This window comes from Bombus pyrosoma, linkage group LG4, assembly GCF_014825855.1.
Source record: "Bombus pyrosoma isolate SC7728 linkage group LG4, ASM1482585v1, whole genome shotgun sequence".
Lineage (NCBI taxonomy): Eukaryota > Metazoa > Arthropoda > Insecta > Hymenoptera > Apidae > Bombus > Bombus pyrosoma.
Window position 1 is genome coordinate 9,789,653 of NC_057773.1, and position 21,293 is coordinate 9,810,945.

General features: G+C 33.6%; 3 protein-coding genes across 9 annotated transcripts; 1 reads left to right on the forward strand and 2 right to left on the reverse strand.

The window, feature by feature from the left end:
• Window positions 1–255: 255 nt before the first annotated feature.
• LOC122566753 (phosphatidylinositol-3-phosphatase SAC1) lies at window positions 256–4,497 on the reverse strand. Of its 2 annotated transcripts, none has more exons than XM_043724453.1 (9): window positions 4,049–4,497; window positions 3,895–3,962; window positions 3,690–3,781; window positions 3,275–3,615; window positions 3,082–3,193; window positions 2,648–2,994; window positions 2,191–2,568; window positions 1,951–2,118; window positions 256–1,875 (listed from the first exon to the last, which is right to left on the reverse strand). In XM_043724453.1, the coding sequence occupies exons 2-9, from the start codon at window positions 3,930–3,932 to the stop codon at window positions 1,597–1,599; spliced, it is 1,755 nt and encodes a 584-aa protein (XP_043580388.1). In that variant the 5' UTR covers window positions 3,933–3,962; window positions 4,049–4,497; the 3' UTR covers window positions 256–1,596. The 2 variants fall into 2 exon arrangements, with proteins under 2 accessions (XP_043580388.1, XP_043580387.1); XM_043724452.1 differs by having other exon boundaries at window positions 256–1,043; window positions 1,579–1,875; window positions 3,895–4,496.
• A 444-nt stretch (window positions 4,498–4,941) lies between these two features.
• Window positions 4,942–7,376, forward strand: LOC122566761 (malate dehydrogenase, cytoplasmic). Its single transcript, XM_043724466.1, has 5 exons — window positions 4,942–5,100; window positions 5,450–5,645; window positions 6,110–6,432; window positions 6,513–6,890; window positions 6,970–7,376. Exons 1-5 carry the CDS (start codon window positions 5,098–5,100, stop codon window positions 7,069–7,071), a joined length of 1,002 nt encoding a protein of 333 aa, XP_043580401.1. The 5' UTR covers window positions 4,942–5,097; the 3' UTR covers window positions 7,072–7,376.
• On the reverse strand, window positions 7,370–21,195 carry LOC122566742 (E3 ubiquitin-protein ligase HECTD1). Of its 6 annotated transcripts, none has more exons than XM_043724427.1 (22): window positions 20,890–21,195; window positions 20,262–20,311; window positions 19,335–19,474; window positions 19,028–19,262; window positions 18,621–18,961; window positions 17,487–18,540; window positions 17,183–17,305; window positions 16,063–16,456; window positions 15,800–15,835; window positions 15,335–15,601; window positions 13,766–15,226; window positions 13,390–13,676; window positions 12,802–13,062; window positions 12,520–12,727; window positions 12,123–12,323; window positions 11,738–11,985; window positions 11,446–11,604; window positions 11,158–11,373; window positions 10,833–11,077; window positions 10,148–10,718; window positions 9,034–10,070; window positions 7,370–8,948 (listed from the first exon to the last, which is right to left on the reverse strand). In XM_043724427.1, the coding sequence occupies exons 1-22, from the start codon at window positions 20,921–20,923 to the stop codon at window positions 8,666–8,668; spliced, it is 7,851 nt and encodes a 2,616-aa protein (XP_043580362.1). In that variant the 5' UTR covers window positions 20,924–21,195; the 3' UTR covers window positions 7,370–8,665. The 6 variants fall into 6 exon arrangements, with proteins under 6 accessions (XP_043580362.1, XP_043580360.1, XP_043580361.1 ...); XM_043724425.1 differs by having other exon boundaries at window positions 11,446–11,616; XM_043724426.1 differs by having other exon boundaries at window positions 11,738–11,994.
• Between the last annotated feature and the right edge of the window lie 98 nt (window positions 21,196–21,293).

The window sequence follows — 21,293 nt, forward strand, 5'->3', positions numbered from 1 at the left end:
AGTACAGGAAAGTTAACAGTCCTTGATGATCCTTTAAAAGGTTCCTGGCTTTCAGAATGCACTCTTATGATACCGTAAGTAGAAAAGTGCCGTCTATACACAGACAATGCGGTATTAGAAGTTGTATAAGATGCTGTTTGTTTTTTAAACTAAGCATTGATTTAATTTTTAAAATTACGAACTTTCTCATAATGAACGAACGTCAAAATTTAGCAAGAAACTTGTGATGTTATAAATGTAATAAAAATAAAGAACTGAAAATATCTGTTTAATCTATTTTCTCTATGCTCTTTACTAAACAAAGTGAATGGATTTCATACAATGGTTAAAGTTTACTCGTGCTTCGTGTAAGAAAACATGTAGATTGAACACCAAAGCAAATACGAGACGCCTCTACCTCAAGGTAAATAACAATTCCCTAATTGCTGCTGAATTTATATAATAGATAGACTGAGAAACGTTGGATGTTTAATTAATAAATCAACATTTGTATTCCAAAATCATTTAACATTAAAGTAATAAATGGAATTACAATAAAAATCGATGCAACTATTCTTACCTATCCCCATTACAACTATAAGAATACGTCACACGTCCTTTCAAGAGAAAAACTAATTTATTAACGCATAACAGATCAAAGATATTAACTGGATAGATACCTTACTATGAAAATTAGTTCCTAAATATTAAAAAATATTCTTTTACCAGAATATCCCCCGATCTTTTATTATAATTAGAATGACTATATGAAATTGCAACTAATAATTATTACAGTCCTATGATACATTACAATCTTATAAACATTACATACTTTGGTTCGATATTGCCTACAAAATTGTCAGAATACATAACACTGCATGTCTTAGAATGCAATCCGTTCTTTTAACTAGGGATTGTGACATTTACACATTATGAACAATTGTTAAGATTGTATTACTTGTTAAAATCTGCTTTTTTCATTAAAAGATGTATTAATTTATTACTAACTTCGCTCCGATTTTGCTTACATTGCAAATGCATATATATTACATGCCGTCAGGCACCTGCAATAAACAGAATTTCAAATAGTGCATATTGCGGGTAATCTATGGACGGTAGATACTAAATACTATATGCGAATTGATTTTATATACGAGAAAATGTTGCTCAAAAAACCCTTTACAATACTTTACTACATTTTTTAAAACGTGTCAAACTAAATGAAGAAGGAATGAGTAGTATTCCTTACACCTTATTCTACTTGAAAATGCGAGAGTATTAACAATATCTCAATTAGAGATATCAACTACACTCTTAATCTATATATATATATATGTACATCAATAAGAACACATTTGCCCCATTTCACTACATTTACCTCATTTGTAATATTAAAACTACGATTTCTGGAACATAAAAATGCGAGAATACATACGTAAAGTTAGATTTTACAAATCTAAATATTAGATTGCCCTGTAGCTTTTTCAAACGAACGTTAATACTTCATGATACGAAAATGTAATAAAAACTTAGATGGTGAAAAATAACAAGAAATTTGTAACGCTTCTCAGCTTAGAAATATTATATAATATATGCTACCTGAACTTAAAAATTTTTTTAAAGTAGCTTAGGTTTATCCACGTATTGTTTGCCGTGATGGATAATAGTTGCAAATGTACCAGCTACCATAGCACCCCAAAATAGCATATACAACAAAATTTCAGTAGTATATCTCGAAGGCAAAATTACGTGAGCAACCAACATGGATGATGCAACAAGGAGTACCAAAGGGAACGTAGCATAACGCCAATTCCTTTCCGATTCCAAAGGACATTGAAGTAATGTACATTCACCATCTTGTACGATGTAGCGTCCCAAAAATAAGTCCAATGAGTCCTGTTAAATGAATATATAGTAACTTATCATATGCAAACAATAACAAGAAATCTTTGAGAAAAAAGAGTTACATACTTGTCTATAACCGTCGGTGAAATTATTTTTATAGTATCTTGTTAAAGAATTCAAACCATCTCTGATTGCACCCAATTTAGTTCGTTTTCCAGTTCGAGTAAAATCTGTCTTCAATGCACCAGTACCTGAGTATTGAACACTTATAACGTCTGCATTGTCAGTCCAAATCTAGAACCAATGTGTTAAAGAAATAAGAAATTTAAAATGGGAAAAAGAGCACAATTAAAGTTATACTCCTACCCGTTTGAATTGTTCTTCGACGCTAGGATGATCTTCAATCTTTCTAAGGACCTGCAACCTTGGTAACACATCATTAAGAACTTTCTTTGCAATCATACTTTGAACAACATTAGTTCTATCAAGACAATCGATGCAATTGGTACGGAAAACGCCGTCTTGCGCCGATAACAATGTTCCATCTTCCAACAATAAAAAGTAACCCATCTGTTCTAATTCGGGAGCTAATCGATCGAGTAATACATTTAACCGGTCCCATCTCAATCTTCTACATTCAGCATGAAAATCAAAACTTTCGTACCGAACGTTCTGATTATTAATTCGTTGTACTACATTGCCGTATGCTTTTTCAAGTACAGCTTCTGGACCACGTTGATCAATCTGTATTAAAATTACGATATTGGAATTAGAGTAGCCGTGATAAAAATTTAATTTCCTTCAATTTTGTTTATCAACTTACTAAATTTATCAATATTTGCTTCCCATAATGAAATATTTGAGTTTCAAAGTGCCGTGCACAGGCAGTTTGATGATCTTCGTGAGTACTCAATTGAGGTTTAGGTTTATATTTCAAATTTGGTGCCTGATACCAGAATAAAGGAATAGACCCTCGCGTTTGTACAAAAGACATGCGATGTCCATTAAATTCAACTAGCTGCTCTGTTTCTACATAATTAGAAACATTACCAGTAGTGTCTATGCCACGTGAAAACAACCTTGTTCCTGCACGATGCACACTTCGTCTAGATACTACGCCCAAATTAAATGATGTACTACCAGTTACAGTAATAGTATTTAATGATACAACTAAAGAAACATTAAGGAAGATATATATGTGTGTATGTATATATCTATATAGTCTATTCTTTTGTTTTCTTTTGCTTGCAAGGATACATCCATGAATAATAGGCAGACAAAATTTATATTGCTCAGGCCTTGATGTTAGGTCTTGCAGGAGATAAGCGTTCCATACAAATCTAAGGTCTGCTCTATCATGAAGTGGCATCTGTTTGATAGGAAAAGCATACTCAATCATCAAACAGCAACAACAATATAGAGTGATAAAAGTGATAAAAACAATGATAACCTGTAAAAATTCAGGAGGGGTGTTTTGAAGTCTTTGCATTGTATGACTGAGATCGTATGTGTAACTAAAATAAAAATAAGGTGTATTTAATACAGATTTAATCATTTCTACATATGTCGAATTGTTTTGCACTTGTTTTTCACTAAGATGTAATGAAGATTTAGTATAGGGTATAACGTCTGTCGAAACTAGTTTAAAAATCTGATGACCAGCTATTGTTCCAACTTCTGCAGCATCTGTTATCACTATAAGATATCGGCACGCTAATAGTCTTATAGTTCCTACTATGCCCCATATCTTTCTACGACTTGCAGTTGATGGAATTTGACTAGCTGTACCAGCTGAAATATGAATGAAGTGTTTAGGAAATTTATCTTACAATAATATCAAATGCAATCTACATGTCATTAATTACCTTGCATATAAATTTGCTGACTCACTCTATCAACTACAAGCAACACTTTAGTTCCAATAGGTTCTACATAAAACTTTTCAGGTGTTATGTATCTGAAAAAACAATCAATTATCAATATAGTTAAAGAGTCACCACATGATCCTTGACTCTGACTAACTATTAATTACTTAATTTCACTAAAACAGCATGTAAGAATGATACTCACAAATATAATTTGTCATATACATCTGTGTGTAACTTCATATTGTTACCAAGTATTTTCTACAATGCGTACTACGAGAATACAAATTAACAAAAAAATTAAATACAACACAAGAGAAAAAATAATCTATAATGACAATAAAAATTATGATCTGTACATATACGCGAAGTAGATTATGATGTAAACTTAGCTAGACATTAATTATCAAACTGTTGTCAACTTAATCTTTGAATTAGCATGTTCGAAATTTGGCAAAATCGGAGTAACCTCCGCACTTATCTAGTCTCTCTTATTCTTCACGACACGATCCACTATACACGGTACTTGACTACACAGTGCTGCTATTCCATGAGCGTAGCAGATGTTGAAATTTTAGGTTGTCATAGTAGCCAACATTTTCTTGTTCATGTCGTCGATAATATCACCTCAATGAATAAATATGTATTTAACATTCTGCTTCGGTAAAAATATCTTGGTCAAATAAAGTAGTAACTCTTAATATATATATGCATATCAATATATGTAGATTTGCAATTAATCAAAATGAAATTTTTAAACGAAAAATATAAAAACTCATGTATACAATTCCAATATCATGTTGAAATTATATATCGTGGTACTCGTGTATACCCAGTATTTAGATGGGGAACTCACGCCACTAACTTGAACAGATTATTGACTCTGTAATACTGCTAATACTGATTTTTGAATTTCTACGTGATACCTGTAAATATTATGCAACAAAAATTTTACATCTGAAGTGTGACATTGAAATAAAACGAAAATAGATGTTTATTCCACATTTCTTATTAATAGGTCTCTAATTTACTAAGCACGCACAAAGCCCTAACCATATTCACATATACGGAAATAAAAGCAGCGAGAATTTAGTTTGTATATTATTTCTAATAAGATATTAACATTTTTAGATAATAATGTTAGATTAATCATGTAAAAGATTGCGTCTTTTTTATATACATTATATAATTTATAAATTAAATACTGTAACGTTCTTATCGATTGAAATATGGAACAACATAATTAGAATACTTGGCCTCCAGTACTATCAGTCGAATTGAAATCCATCTTCCAGTTCAGTCATCATTACATCAATCATTTTAATTGACCTCAATCAGTTCTGGAGAGTTCGATAAGTGTCTTCAGTTCTGTCATTTGCGATATTGTTATAGGAAATCAGCACAAAAGATGGTAAGTCTTAAAAAATATGTTAATTGTTTTATATTGTAAAAGTAATGGAAGATGTTTTAAAACTTAATATTCTATGTAATATAATTGCTTAACCTACATTCGACCTTCAACAAGTTTCCAAAGCATCACTCCTTTCAATTTACTATTTATCAATTATTGTAGCATACTATACTGAATGAAACCACTTGTATTAAGGGAACTATTATTTAATAATGATATAAGAGTTCAAAATGAAATAATATATAGAAACTTATTATTACATTTATGATTGGAAATTGAAAATATTATTAGTTAAATTTTTAAAAATATATGTCCATGTGAACAATCTCTGTTTTCTTAAATTTTTTAGAGCGAGCCAATAAATGTGGTGGTTACGGGAGCTGCAGGGCAAATTGCATATTCTTTATTGTACCAGCTTGCTGCTGGTTCAGTTTTTGGTCCAAATCAACCAATAAATCTTCGTTTATTAGATATTCCTGTTATGATGAAAGTATTGGATGGAGTAGTTATGGAATTAGAAGACTTAGCTCTTCCACTTCTGAAAGGTAAAATTATATAAATTTAATAAATACAAATTTATGATTAAGAAATTATTGACAATGTAAGGATTTAAAGCATACCAGAAAAAATATATAAACATTCTTTAATTGAATGTCTTAGGAAAATTGTTGCACATCCGATAAATAGTATCCACAAAATTATATATTAATAAAAATATAAAAATAATATATAGAATATATAAATCATAAGATTATGATACAGAAGTAAATTTATAAGATTTCTTTCTCATGATTCATTTTATATGATAAATAAGAACATATAAATTCATAAGATCATATAGTTTATAATGTAATTATGGACAGAAAACATTATGTAACATCAATGTTATGTAAGAAACTAAATCATATTTTTAAATCACTTTCTTACTTTAATAAAAATGCATTATATATGTATACACAAATATATCCTTTTTTATATCTTATTTACTATATGAATTTTTTATTTGTAGAAGTTGTTCCTACAGCTGATCCAAATGTAGCTTTCAAAAACGTAGCTGCAGCCTTTCTTGTTGGAGCAATGCCTCGAAAAGAAGGAATGGAGAGGAAAGATCTCCTAGCTGCTAATGTAGAAATTTTTAAAGTTCAAGGAGAAGCTCTAGACAAACATGCTCGAAAAGATGTTAAGGTCTTAGTTGTTGGCAATCCTGCTAATACAAATGCCTTAATTTGTTCTCATTATGCACCTTCTATTCCAAAGCAAAATTTTACTGCTATGACTAGATTGGATCAAAATCGTGCTCAAGCAGCTTTAGCAGCACAACTAAACGTACAGGTAATTAGTTTCAACATTATATTAAGCATAAATATACTTTTACTTGAAAAGTAAATGAATAATTTAATATTTCTAAACAGGTTGATAAAGTAAAAAATGTTATTATCTGGGGCAATCACAGTTCAACTCAATATCCTGATGCAGCTCATGCTACTGTAGCCCTTCAAGGTTCCACTAAGCCAGTGCCTTCAGCCATAAACAATGATAACTGGTTAAATACTACTTTCGTGGAAACAATTCAAAAACGTGGTGCAGCTGTGATAGCTGCTAGAAAAATGTCATCTGCAATGTCAGCTGCTAAAGCAGCTGGAGATCACATGAGAGATTGGTGGTTGGGTACCAAACCAGGAGAATGGGTTAGCATGGGGGTGCTGTCTGATGGCAGTTATGGAATTCCAAGAGATGTTGTGTTCTCTTTCCCAGTTACTATAGAAAATGGACAATACAAAATTGTTCAAGTAAATATTTTTTTATATCACCTTTTATATTTATACATACTTTGGAAACAAAACAATTACTTACATTAATTCTTTTCAGGGACTTCCAATCAGTGACTTTGCTAAATCAAAATTAAATATTACATCCAAAGAATTAGAAGAGGAACGTGCAGAAGCAAATAATGTGCTACACAAAAACTGACTAACATCAGTAAAATATGGTACTGAGAGTGACTTACTTGTTTCAGCAAAATTATAAAGAATAAAATAAAAATTTTTAATGATATGAATTGTGATATGTAATATACTATGGTTATGGCCGTATGAAATTCATGGTTTTAAGACACAATATGTTAGAAGTATATATTGATGATACATGATGTGGGAACTAATGAGATATCTATACATCTTTCCTAACTAGTACAGGAATTGTTAAATACATATGTTTATATTCATAAACTGTATAAAACATGTAACAAATTATATTGAAAAACATGTTATACTTTATAACGTTTTTTTTCTTTTATTCTTTCCCCAAGAATCGATAATAATTTATATTACAGTAATAGTAACTATTCCTCATATCGATATCATTAATCAATCTTTTCACATTTATATTATTTTCATATCTTCTTCTAGACACTATTATTACAAGTATACTGATTTCCGCCTATAATTATAATTATTGAGTGAGCATTAAGTAGCATATTGTACAAAGATGCAGAGTGCTCAGCTTGCCAAGTCTTTATAACATTTTCATCAAAATGCTTTCAAACATTTTATATCTTCTTTTTCGTGTATTATATTTAGACACTCGCACGTCTTTATAAACATGGTGATGCATTGATATTTAGTTAAAAGAACAAATATTTGAAGCTGTGAAAATTGGTCTAGATGCTAAAAAACATCGTTTTCATTGTGATTGATAAAAACTTAGCACTTTGCACAAGTCAATTTTGATTTACATCTTATACGTTTTTATAACGCTGTATACATATATGTGAGAGGCATTCTGATAAAGAAAATAAAACTTTCATTAAAGATACTCGCTTTTTCTTTACATATGAATTACTTTCCAAACACGACAATATTCCATAAAGAAGACAATACGAACATTCGTTTTAAAATGAGGAACTGTAAAGTTTTTGTTCCACAAGAATAGCAAATATACTTGAAAACACTCGCATAAATTACATTTGTTGAGAAAATACAATTTCTATTGTATCCGGACAAAATTTATAATATAGTTTTAGCCAATACCTGGAACGGATAACCTATGTTATTAAATTGTAAATTAACTTTTTACATTAAATAAGCATTTGATATCATACTACAGTGCATATCACAATATTAATTTAAAGATCAGTTTACTCTATAAGAGACTAATATCAGTTCAAACAATAAAACTTACATATAACATAAAGTAATAAAGAAATAATTTGTTATCTGTTAAATTATAGATATTTATCAAAATAGATAAATTTAAACATATTAACAAATAACATTAAATATTTAAATACTTATGATACATTATGAATTCTTATTAATTTCCTTTAAATAATTTTGGATGTCATAAATATTTCCGTTCCAGGATGCACTAAATTGTTTTTGTAAACCTATACTGATTCTTATTGAACAATTGTTTTAGCTTTTTGTAAATAACATCAAGACCAAACTCGATTTTTGCGTATAGATTACACAATATAATCTGTGGAGCCAAGTTCTATTCGCTCATTTTAAGAGCAAATATCTTTACTGTGTTATCGCAGCAGCTCTTTGCCTGAGCAGAAACGAGATTAATTTAAGTGAAATCCTCTCTCTCTAGTTGCTGCCAAGAGTCTTTCTTTAAGTATCTCTTCAGTAGGATATTCTGGTAATTTTAAATAATGAACACAGGTGTTAACAGAGGGATAACCACCTGAACCAGCATCTACTTTCCGCACAACAGTCAATCTAGGATGTAAATTACATAATCCCCCAGGAGGTAAAGCTGAACATCCAGTAGCAAATTGTAAGAAAGCCTTCCTTTCAGAACCAGTCAATGAAAGTAAAACATTGACAAATCTTTGGAAACCAGGACTGAAACAGTAAAAAAGTATATTCTATTTAGTAAATTGGATTGTGCAATTAATTAGTTATCTACATGTATTTCAAATATCCTTACCTTTCTCTTGTGTAACCTAGTTTTGGCTCAGTATAATTTAGCAGGTCCTCTCTGGTCCATTGTGGGTTTTGTTCTCCGCAAAGCATAGCCCTTACTTCTTCCGGACTGAAAGCATGAAGTTTTTCCATTGGGAAGACTTTTGAAAAACCAGATTTAAACGATTCTAGTTGTCTTGAAATTCCTCGATCAAGGCAGAAATTAATTGTCGTCTCAGCGTATTCTCTTGCATTTTCCATAGTAACTGAAATCTCCGCACCTCCTTCTATTAATTCTACCTGATTATATGCAAAGATTTTCGAACTTGGAGAATATGTCATCGTCAAAGACAAATCTTCAATAGGCACTGACATTCCGGATGAATGAGTAATATTTAAAGTTGTTTCTTCGTCGGTAGAATTACGACCATCAGAAAGCGTTCTATCACGCTTGGCAATTGCCGTTTGTACCTCTTTCAAGAATTCACCTCTTACTGGATCGACAAGTACTAGATCTTCAATATCCAATAATCCAGCACACCAAGAAGGTGGTTCTAACGAAGAGTATGCAGTATCTGCTTCATCCTCTTCGGATATAAAGCTACTCGACATACTTGAAGATATACTTTCTTGTGTTACACCACTAAGACCAATCTTTTCATTTACATTGCTTGTGATGTCTCCGTGACACATTAATTTTAGGAAAGGACGGGATAATGGTAAATCTACTAATCTGTTATCCTGCAAAACTTTCGCCAAGAACACGCCCAAAAACCAGAAATATCGAACAGCACGATCACAAGCTGCAGAATCTTGTGGTAAAGGAGCAGGAAACAGTCCACTCGGTCGAGTTACATAATATCCAGGCGATCGAACCTGATCTCCAGAAACTCGAGATTGATCCGTATCAGGCGAGTTTTCATCATCACATAACCATAAACCTAAGTCTTTACGTTGTAATTCAGCAGCAACTAGTGCAAAGAACTCTAATGTTGGTCCAAGACCAGTTCCTTCTTCGCCCACAAATTCCACTTCTAGTATGCTCTTCCGACTTGCATGTACCTATTATATACATAATATACCTATAATACATATACTTATACCTATAATACAATACAATTATTGAATTATTAACTTACCTTCATTACTTGTTCTGCCCAGTCTAATAGTTTCTCTCCCCTAGGTACACTAACTCTTTCGTGTTTAAGTCTCCCAACGCGGAACTCATGAATGTCATCACGTCGTGGGCTTAAACCTGGTGCTCTTTGTCTTTCAAGAACAGCATCCCTTTGTGTTTGAAGCCACACAATGGATCGCGAGGCTCCGAAGGCAGTACAACTAAAGTACAATCGTCTAGTTTCAAAGGGTAATAAAAATGGACAACTTCTTGCTAGTTCTTCGCACCAATTTGGTAGTGCCCCGGCAGCTAATGCTAGAGGATCTTGAATTTGTTGTACTATCTTGTTTGTAATTTTCTTTGAAGTAAAGTCATCTGGATGAACCCAACATGTTGATTCCTCAAGTTCTTCATAATCGATGCATTTACCATCATCATGAGTAGTGCTTAATACATAAACATGCCTTAATAGTTGCAATACATCCTCTACACTACATACTGAAGAATTTTGTGCTGTATTACGAGAATATAATGTAACAACTGGTGTTGCTCTTCCAGATGATTCTTCGTCCTTTGCTTCTTTATATATTATACTATAAAAAAGCATAGTATGTAATTTATTATTATTATTATTACTTATTATTATATATTTACGTAGTATGTAAATATTTAATTTTTTATAATACATTAAAGAATAAATATATTACGTGTAAGTTGGTTCCCATATTCTTCTTAATTTTTCTTGTCGACTACCCAATTCTGTCAGTTGCATTAATTCTTGTACTTGTTGGAAAATGCTAGCGTGTGGTTCTGTAAGAGCTAGTTCAACATCTGATACCCCAGGAAGGCCTGGTCCCTTTAGTGTTAGAGAAAGTTTCGGCATTGGCAATGTGCCTGAGCGTGTATTTGACTGGGTTTCACTACCAGGTGGTGGAATCTCCAAATCAGTGGTCTATAAAATATTTTATAATATAAATAAAATTATTACTATTATTATCATTTAAGTCTGTTAAACTTTTTTACTCAATTAACCTGATTAATATTAGTTCGTCCAGGTCGTGGATCAAAGGCAGGAATCAGAGCAGAGAATTGCCGTTTCAAAACAAACTCATCATCCCACGCACGTCTCTTGCTATTTTGAGGGGTTTCTTCTTCCACAAACGCTGCTAGAAGATTACGACTTACCATTACATCTTCATAATCACCATCACAACCCTCTCCTTCTTCTTCATTTTCTTCATCATCTTCCTATAAAAATAGGACACAAAAAATAAATATTCATTCCTTTACATTAAAATAAAACAATCCTTACTAACGTACTTCTTGATCATTTTCATCGTTGTCTTCTTCCTCTTCAAGGACGCCATCTTCATCGTCTTCTAATTCAGTCAAAAGAGTTGGTCCACCTGTTGTTCTACCTCCACTAGCACTAGAACTTGCAATACCTCCGCAAGATTCCAGAAAGTCTTCAAGACTAACCTGTAGCCATAACTGCTTATTACATTATATAGAATCATGTACTTTACTTTAAATTCCATATTCATGGTATATAATAAATATTATTTCACAATAAAAACATTTTTTATATAATTTCTTGGATACTAAGCTTTACCTGTTCACTATCACTACTTGTACTAGTCAATGACATTGTAAGTGCTTGTCCTAGGCCGGGTCCAGTCGTTGTCGTAACACCACTACCAGCTACTTGACCACTACTGGTTAAACTTGGATAACTTTGAGCAGTACTAAGTAAACCTCCAGGAAAATTAGGACTCAAGGCAAGTCGAACTAAACTCGATACAGAGTTGGGTCCACGTGAATTTGAACCAGCATTAGAGTTGGAAGCAATATGTTGTCCACCTGTAGGTCCTAAAAAATTTTATTAGTAACTTATATGGCTAATTTATTAGAAAATACAAGCATTATATAAAATACAATTAAGAAAATTAAATTATTAATATGCAAATACTATTAAGCTGCAATACATAGACACAAACCCAATGTTCGTCTTCGCGCCATTGCAGTGAAGGTTTCTAATAAACCAGATGCAGTTGCTGGTTCCAAAGTATTGTTAGCATCAGAGCAAGCAAGGTTAGGAACAGACACAGACATAGGATTGGTAACAACAACAGGACATCCACCTGCCGTATTTTGTGTAGATGAGCTAGCTTCTTTGTCCCGACTACATTCTTTGGCAGCTAGTTTAGAGGAAACATGATTGTAAATAACAAAAAAGGAGCAAGAAAATACACTTCTTCATAAGTGAGTTATAAAAACTTTAGTATAGGATTAGAATCTTTACATTGTTTTATTTCACAGTCATTTTATATTAAAAAAAAGAAAAAAAAACAGAAAGTCAGGTATATAAACCAAGATTAATAATAATTATCATACCATCAGTAATTCCGGAGTGATGCCTCTGAACAGATTTAATTCTTAATGAATTCTCTTCTAGTTCACCTGACACACTGATTCTAACAGGCACTAAACTAAGTAATTCTCCACTCAAAAAACTATTAGTATTATTGCGTAATCTGTCGGCTCCTTCTCTGACACGATCCAACACTTCAGTGGCTTCAAGACTCAATAGGCCTGACCCTGGCTGTAAAAATATTTTAAATTTAAATGAGTTGTAAACATTAAACAATTATCTTAATAAGTATAGGGGTATCACACCTTATTTCCTCGCACAGTTGCAAAAAATGGTTTTGAACTACTAGATGCTCGATTGCTGTTACTATTGGCAGGACAATCAGTGTTAAGGGCGAGACTCTCAACAATTGTTGCCAGATCACTTGTCACAGTAGTGTCAGGCCTAGGATGTAATACAACGGACAATTCGCTTGTTGAATTTGCCCCACCTTCACCAGTTACAGCAACAACCGCTTCAGCGCGAGCAACCGACAACACATTTTCAGCTATCGACTCAACGGCTTGCTGTTTATTATAAATACAAAATTGACACTAGATTAGGCGAATTATTTTTTACTCTAATTAATAGTAGCATGTCAAATGTAATTAAAACACATATATAATCACGTATACTGCGGAGCTGGAAAGATGACTACCGAGACGATACGTTACGCGTTACTATATAGCATTTGTATGTGTAACGCTTTCAGCCAATACACGTTAATTACCTTAACGTTTGTGTTGAGTCTATACAAAATAATTAATCAGACCCACATTCTTTACGCTAGTCTTCTTTCCAGCTCCGCGTTATATATGAAAGACATATAAAATGATAAATATTTTAAATTATACCTTAACTGCTAAATTATCTGCACTTGCTGCTTGATCTGTAGAAGCTACTGAACCACGCATCACAGTATCAGTACAATCTGGTAAACTAGGAGTACTACTGGATTTTCGTCCTGTTAAAACTCCGCCACCATTTTTACTTTTTGTTCCACTATCCGTATCAAGACCGGTACCAACTAATCTTAAGTCGTATTTTCCTTCTGCACCCATTCTATAAGAATTAGAACCACCGTGATCCCATGTTACATCTATCCAACCATTGTGTAATTCCCCTGTTACTGTGCCTTCGCCTGAAATAATAAAGAAAATCTATTAATTCAAATACTAATTGAATGAAAACAACATTTGATCAATAAATTTCATTTTGCTATAAGCATACCAGGTGGGACACCATCTTGATCTCTCCATTTCCAGTCCAAACCTCTAGCCACTCTAGCGCCAGCGACTAAATGACGAAGAACTTGAGCTTTAATTAATCTTCGTTGTTTTCGAACTCCAGCTTCAGCTTCTCTAGCTGCACGTCCCAAATCTTCGCAAACTCCAGTAACTTCTCCATAAACTTCAAATCCAGATACAGATAAATAATGCGTTTGACCAGAAGCATTCTTTCCAATTTGTTGTAATCTTAAATGACGCCAGCCCTGTGTTTCATCGGCTGGTGGCTCTAATGTCCAACTAGCTGTACTACCAGGCTCATTCAATGATGAATCATCTACATGAGCGTATAATGTTGTCCAAATAATACCATCCTTTGATGCTTGAAACATCCAATTCCGCAAGGCACTTCTACCATAGCCTCTTGCGTGCCTCAATGTGTAAGCGCTTGGAATAATCCAAACTCCTAAATCAATCGAAAACCATGCACGCCTATCATCGTTTGTATGACAGTTTAATGCTGATGGATCTCGACTTAAGATATCTTCAAGGTGGCCATATGGAAGATTTCTTCCATTACTCGATGTAACGACGACTAAACCATATTGACCGGGATTAACCCATTCGGTACAAGTTTTTGCATTTGTACCAATCCAATACAACAATCCATTTTCATCAAAATCATACTGATATTTAAAAGTTATTCTATTTCTATCTTTTAGTTTCTTAACAAATGTAAACGTTGACCTATCGTGATCATGCCATTGCTTTGCTACCATTTTCAATAAATGGTTTTCTAATTGTTGTATAGTACTTAATGGTTCCATTTTTAAACTTCGACCAGATCTATCAATTAAAGAACTTTCACCAGTTGCCTTTTCCAATCGAAAACGCAATCTTCTTGTTAAAATTTGTAAGCCATAACCTGAACCTGGTGTATCATACAAGTAAACAGGTAATTTTTCAATAGATTCTAAAACTGAAACCAATTTATGGACTAGAATTTTAGCAGAATTATGCTCTTTATTAGCGTCTTTTGAGTGAAAACAGTTTTTAAATACTGCCACTCTTTGCATCCTGAGTTTTGTTGCTCGTAATGTAGGTGGTTGTGGTCCTGGTGGAGCTGCTAATAATGAAAGTAAAGTTTGCACAAGCCCGCTAGAATGAAGTTCGTATGCAGAAACTCTCCCTTCCTCGTTTAATAAATCTTTAAGTTCTTCCAGTGCACTTTGTAGTATATTACGCCACTCTCGATTTCCCGATTGTTGTTTTTGACAAGCTTTTTCTATTTGACTAACAATAGCTCCTAGTTTAGCAACTACTCCACGTGGCTGCGCTTGAGCAGCCTTAAAATAACATTCATAAATATCTTGAGCTTGTACTTTAACTTTTTGTTTAATAGCTTCAATTTTAGATCTCAATCTTTTTCCTCTTTTACCGGCCCAACCTGCTGCAAATTCTGGACCTAAAAATAAAAGATAATAAAATATTTATTTTTTGTAATAAAGTACTAAATATTAACATTAATATTAATTTATTCATATTAGTACATAAATAAAAACTGAATACTTACCCAAACTTGTTTCTGCTGTAAAGGAATGCTTAGTACCACGATTTGATTCAAAAATAAATCCTGGTAAGTCTTCTCGTAAAATTGTTGCTTGTTGTTGACCATCGCTATTATGTATGCACAATTCACTCTCTTTTCTACTAGATAATGCCCAATTTCCTACCACTAGGCGAGTCGTACCAGGACGTGAAAGTACAGGTTGACTCGCAGAATTTGGTTTAACTTGACTTCGCGCTCTTTGTAATTTTTCCAAAAACTCGCCACGGTTTTCTGCAAAGTATACGTTCTATTAATTGATACAGTTAGTAAAACTGCGATTGGTGTAAAGATTTTTAATGAACCGAATAATGTTGTGGCAGAGAATGTTTAAGTCATGCAGAAAAAAAGGAATCTCCATGCAACTGATGATGTACACTGAAAGGTAGGATAGCGTGCATAACTAGGAAAGTTGAACATGTGTGTACCTACCTTCAGTGGTAAGCGACTCTGTGTTCCTCCCCTTTCCTGTAGGCAGTTAGTAAAACCAGTTATTTACTAAACTATTCCCCTCGCGGAAGTTAATCACAAATGAAAACGATATAACATAAAAATGTGGTTCCAACAGAGTCAGTTTATTTGTCGCGAAGGGTGTGTGAGGGTGAAAAGAATACTTCAACAAGAAAGATAGTGGCAAGATGGACGAGACATAGGTGATGAATTTTGTGTCGATATTAAAAAAGAGAAGAACGCACCTGATGTGTCTGTCCCGCCTTCTGGACTGCCGCTAGAATACATCGTTGCTAATTTTCCATCGAGTATAAATCTAAACCATCCATTACTTCCATTTGATAGTTCTAAAGCTGCTGCATCAGACCAGACATATAGGCAATCACGACCTCTACAAATACACCAATCTCTCCAATGGTAAGCTCTTCCAATTAAAAGTTCTCTCGCATCTTCCATTCTTTGTTCTTCAGATTGATTTGATTCTGCTTCTGGTTCTGGGACAGCCTCTTGTGGTCCAGCCAATGCAGCAACTTTTGAAAAAACTCCCAAACGAGCAAAATGTTCTAGAAATTCATCTTTGCCTTTTATCATCAAATCTTGTATCATTTGCAAAACCACTAAGTGTCCATCCTCATCCTCCTATTAAGATTAAAATAAAGATGTTGTAAATACAATCCTTTATGAATATTGAAAGTCCAATTAAGTCAAACAAAGATTTCTGGTCCTTTTTTTTCTTAGTTTAATACAAAATAAATACTGCACAATTTCTTATAGAACATATCTATAGTCCTTTTATTCAGTCATACTTTGTATGGCACGAATATAACAGCACAAATATATTTATGAGCAAAATGATTACGCGATCCATTGAAATCACAAGCAAATGCCCATTAATCCCATCAGCAGCAGGCAGACAGTCAATAGAAGTGGACAACCAGCTTCGTGTCTAATCTATCATAATTAACACCTATTTAGAGCAATTTCACTGGCCATTCACTGAAAGATCTGTGTGTCCTTCACTGTTATTATTTACAAAATTTGAACCTTAATGATCTTCTTACATCACATTTTATGCTAGAGAACAAATTGCACGTTGATTCTATATATTAACGCACATGGCACTTTTTGGTATTTATATGCGATGTAAAAAAAATTTTCTCAGCAAAGAAATATAAAACATGCGCATATTTGTTAGATCTCACCCTTTATACGAATTGTGTCATAAATACATTATGTTAATAGTAAATGAAATCTTTGCATAATTATTAATGAGATCAGTAAAAAGATAGTGGGATTTACGAATAGCATGTAAGGGGCACAAAGGACGTTTCAACTAGAGACTGGCAAATATACAACAGACGTTACCGTCTTATCAACAATGTAGTTCAGGGAACTGGAAGACTTGCGCGATGCGAGACAACGCAATTTTGGGCCAATTATCGGCTTGAGAGGCGGAGGTGGTGGTGATGGTGCTTTTATCTCAAGCTCCTGTGAACAATCTTAACTAAATCACTAGCATTGTCTGTTTTGTTGCCTGTCTGCCTGCATGAATACTAAAGATTTTAAAACATTGATTATACTATCTTATATCAATCTCGCAGGGCCTTAAGAAGTTTGTATAAACTAAAAAAGAGGAAATAAATTTGTATAAAAAATATTGTATGTTTACCTCATTGTCCAATACATTGGCAATTACTTCTACAAGCATAGCACCACAGCTTCCCATTCTATCAGAACCACATGTTTCAATAAGTAATTCTGGTTGAATATAATGCACCATCTTCCTGATTAAACTTAAACTGGCTTTCCTAATGCTTGGCAACATAGATGACTGAAATGTTGCACAGAATACTGGCAATAATCTTTTCAAGTATACTGGAGCCATTTCAGGATCACCTTTAGGTTCTGTGAATTCTGCTTCTGTTTCTGGCTTCCTATGTTCTTGATTTGGCAACATCCATTCTCCAGGAGATTGTAATATAGCGGCAACTTCTCTATGACCTTCATCTACACGTTCTCTAGCTTTATCCAATGGCGTTTTCCCATCTTCATCTCGCAAATCAGGGTTTGCCCCATGTCTAAGTAATACTTTAGCAATAGCTGGTCTTCCAAAACAAGCAGCATAATGTAGACTAGACGATCTTTGACCTTTATTAACATCTGCTCCTCTATCACACAGGAATTCAACCATTTCTTGAGTTCCGAATGCGGATGCCCAATTAAGCAATGTTTGTCCAACATCATCCATAAAATTAACTCCAATGCCTCCAGAATCTATGGCTTCTATTAACGCATCCGTGTCCTTTGACCGAATGCAATCAATCAACTGTCTGTGAGATTTTTCACCAGCGCTTTCTGGGCGCCTAAATCGTGGTAACACGGGACCGGATGGACCACCGCTTGTATTGCGGCCTAATGCTGACCTTCCTTCAAATAGTAAAACTAACAATAAATCAACTAATCTCATGGAATCAAGTGCACATCGTTCATCTCCTTTTAAAGCTTTCTCAATCGCGTCTGGTAGTTCAGAACGTAAAAGGTCATGAGTTATAGATGGTGATCCTCTGCAAAGTGTTGATAGAAGACTAATTATAGTAGAAACAGATGCGCAAGAATTTGCTTCAGGAGTAGGAAGTGTTGTAGCTGTGCTAGATGGTGGAGGTGTTTTTGGATTTCCAGAAGTAGTTGCTATTGATGTACCAGGCCCTGCTGCATTTGATAACCTATTGATAAACAGAAATAAAAGGATTATCTTGATACTTCTGAAATAAATATCTGTACAAGATTTATCATAAAATAATACCTATACAAAAGTTCAGAAACTAGTCCATGGGAGGCTAATGGAGCAGGATCCGTGTTTCTTCTTGAAAATCTATCAGCCAATGATGCAAAACAACGGAGTGCTCCATCAGCAACATGTGCATCTTCATGTCTAAGTAACATTGATAAAGCTTCAACGCAATCTGGCAAAGATTTATCTTGAGGTTCTACTTTCCCACATAAACGGGTCACCACAGCCATTGCTGAATGTAGTGTATCCCTGTGAACAAGAGCTCCATGCTCCCGAATAAAGCATAAAGCACAAGGGAGGCCACCAGCTTCGAGCACAGCACCAGCTTCCCTTGCACAGACAAGTTCTAATGCCTAAAATAACATATATGTTGAGTGTTTTTTAATATTATATTTGAGAACAATCAAATAATATAATACCTTTATGCATTGTTCAGCTAGGTCCCTACTAGTTCTAGAACCTAATCCAGCTCCAGATAAACGACTGCAAATAGCTTTCACAGCACCTTCCATGGCTATTACTCTGCGTATACATTCTGGTGAAAGATCAAAGTAATATGTAATAGCTCTAGCTGTCACTTCTAAAACACTATCTGGTGCAAGTTCATCCAAAAAAATTCTACATAATGCAGGAAGAAATGTGCGTGGAGGACAGCTAAAATAAAAATACATTTTATTATATTTTATTCATTTAAAATAATGAACATTATCAGTGTTTTCAACATACCATTCAAAGCATCGATCAACATTATCAGACATGAGCAATAACATGCACAATTGCTCTAAAGCAATTAACTGCATGTCTCTTTCATCTCCTTGGCCCATACTGAGCCATTCCAATAAAGTTTCAGGATCAACATCAGCCATCTTAATATAAATTATAAAAGAAGATGATCAGTATATGGAAAGTACAAGTCTTAATATACTGCTATATAAATAATATTAACACATTCATCACCACGTCGCACATATCTATGTGACGGGTATAGTTCCGTGGGGGCCCCATCACCAAAGTATGGTGACGCTCTTCTTGTTTGAGTCAATTAAATATACAATATTATATACAGGATATACAACATAAAAATATTAAAAATACATTATACCATACTTTTTATTAATTTATATTCTGGATAATATATTACATTATTCTATATCGCATGGTATTTGTTAAAACATTCTAAACACATTTGGGGTGATTTTGGGCACTTTGAACAATAGTTGTAAACTCCGTCATCACTACTCTGCTCACTTCCAAATATATTTTCACACTGTTTACTGAACATTTTGAGGATGAAAAAATCACTTATATAGGTCTTACTAATATGCTTCTCGACTAAATGAAAGATCTGAGATATGTGCCATGAAATCCCTCGGAATACTCTAGCTGGAAAGCTTATCGCTTTCTCCATTTCAGAACTAAATAATCTTTTCTTTATAATGAATCGAAGGCGATAAACAATGAATTCCCGCTTGTCACTCTATTTATGTTCTACGTACCGGCGATCGGGTTTGGGCCCCGCAGGAAACTTAACCGTACCACACTGTACGATGAACGTGTTAAGGAATATGTTTAATACTTATACAATTACAAAGAAATGATATAAAAAAATATATATATTTTTTGTAAATTTCTTTGTTGTATAACAGAACTTACCTTGTAAGTTTTATAGCACCAATTACCTAAGTATACCTCAAACTGAAAATCTGGAAACAAAACAAATATATGTAAGAATAAGTTAAGATATATGTACATTAAATATTAACATAATATTAATCCTACTTAAAAATGCGAAATTAATAAATGTCATTCGAAAATACCTAAAGCATACTATATTTAATTCACAAAGACCAATAAGAAATACAAAAAAGAAACAAAAATAAATGTATAAAACTTCTTATGGTACGTCTATATTAAGAATTACATTGACAGCATTCTCCCTCCTCAGTCTCTTTATGGATAATGAAACACAGCTTCTAAAAAAATTCGACTATGTAAATACCAGCGCATATCATCGATGAATTATGGTTGAAGAAGTTACGTATATTACAAATAATAACAAGTGGTCATAAATTTGATATCGCAAAATTATGCTTGTCGATGAAGTACAAAGAAAGGTGAAAAAAGTTTGTCATGACGACGGCTGTAAGCGTGACACTATTTTAATAACGCTGTGTAACCTTCACGGAATTCAGAGAAGCAGTTGCTGTGCAGAGATGCACATTATGAATTCAATATGTCTAAGAAATAATTATCTATAGTTTGATAAATACGACCTGCTTACAGAGGGAAACGTACCGTTGTGCACAGTATTCCATTATTCGGAAGGGGTCAGGTCGCCATCCTTCCAAAGACGTGTCGTTCTTCACTGCGAAAAACAACGTAACAATATCGTCGCGCTTGGTCCGTCAGTGACACGAAAAGTTTATCACACTAACGGACCAATAAAGCACTCCTCCGCAGAAAAAGATCTTACTTTACCCTAATATCGTAGTATATATTTCGCCATTTACGCGACGTTCACTGTAGTTAGTGTATAGTAACTCCCGACTCTCTGAAAGTTGTTTTCATAAGTGCGTACGTCGACGAGCGATTACTGGCAAATTTTCATGAATTCTATGTAGATGGCGATAGTCATTTAACGCGTTGAATGCCATGGGGGCGCTCCAAGATTTGTAAAAATACATA

Bases quoted from the DNA above. Each gene is read 5' to 3' on its own strand.
- LOC122566753 (XM_043724453.1), bottom strand. From the start codon at position 3,932: ATGAAGTTACACACAGATGTATATGACAAATTATATTT. The intron at 2,995-3,081 runs GTATCCTTGCAA...ATGTTTCTTTAG, and splicing joins TCTGCCTATTATTCATGGAT to TTGTATCATTAAATACTATT. The intron at 2,569-2,647 runs GTAAGTTGATAA...ATTTTAATACAG, and splicing joins AGCAAATATTGATAAATTTA to ATTGATCAACGTGGTCCAGA.
- LOC122566761 (XM_043724466.1), top strand. The intron at 5,646-6,109 runs GTAAAATTATAT...TTTTATTTGTAG, and splicing joins AGCTCTTCCACTTCTGAAAG to AAGTTGTTCCTACAGCTGAT. The intron at 6,433-6,512 runs GTAATTAGTTTC...ATTTCTAAACAG, and splicing joins CAGCACAACTAAACGTACAG to GTTGATAAAGTAAAAAATGT.
- LOC122566742 (XM_043724424.1), bottom strand. From the start codon at position 20,923: ATGGAATACTGTGCACAACGGTACGTTTCCCTCT. The intron at 16,457-17,182 runs GTAACGTCTGTT...TAATCTTAATAG, and splicing joins ACTACATTGTTGATAAGACG to GAGGATGAGGATGGACACTT. The intron at 11,374-11,445 runs GTACGTTAGTAA...CTATTTTTATAG, and splicing joins ACGATGAAAATGATCAAGAA to GAAGATGATGAAGAAAATGA.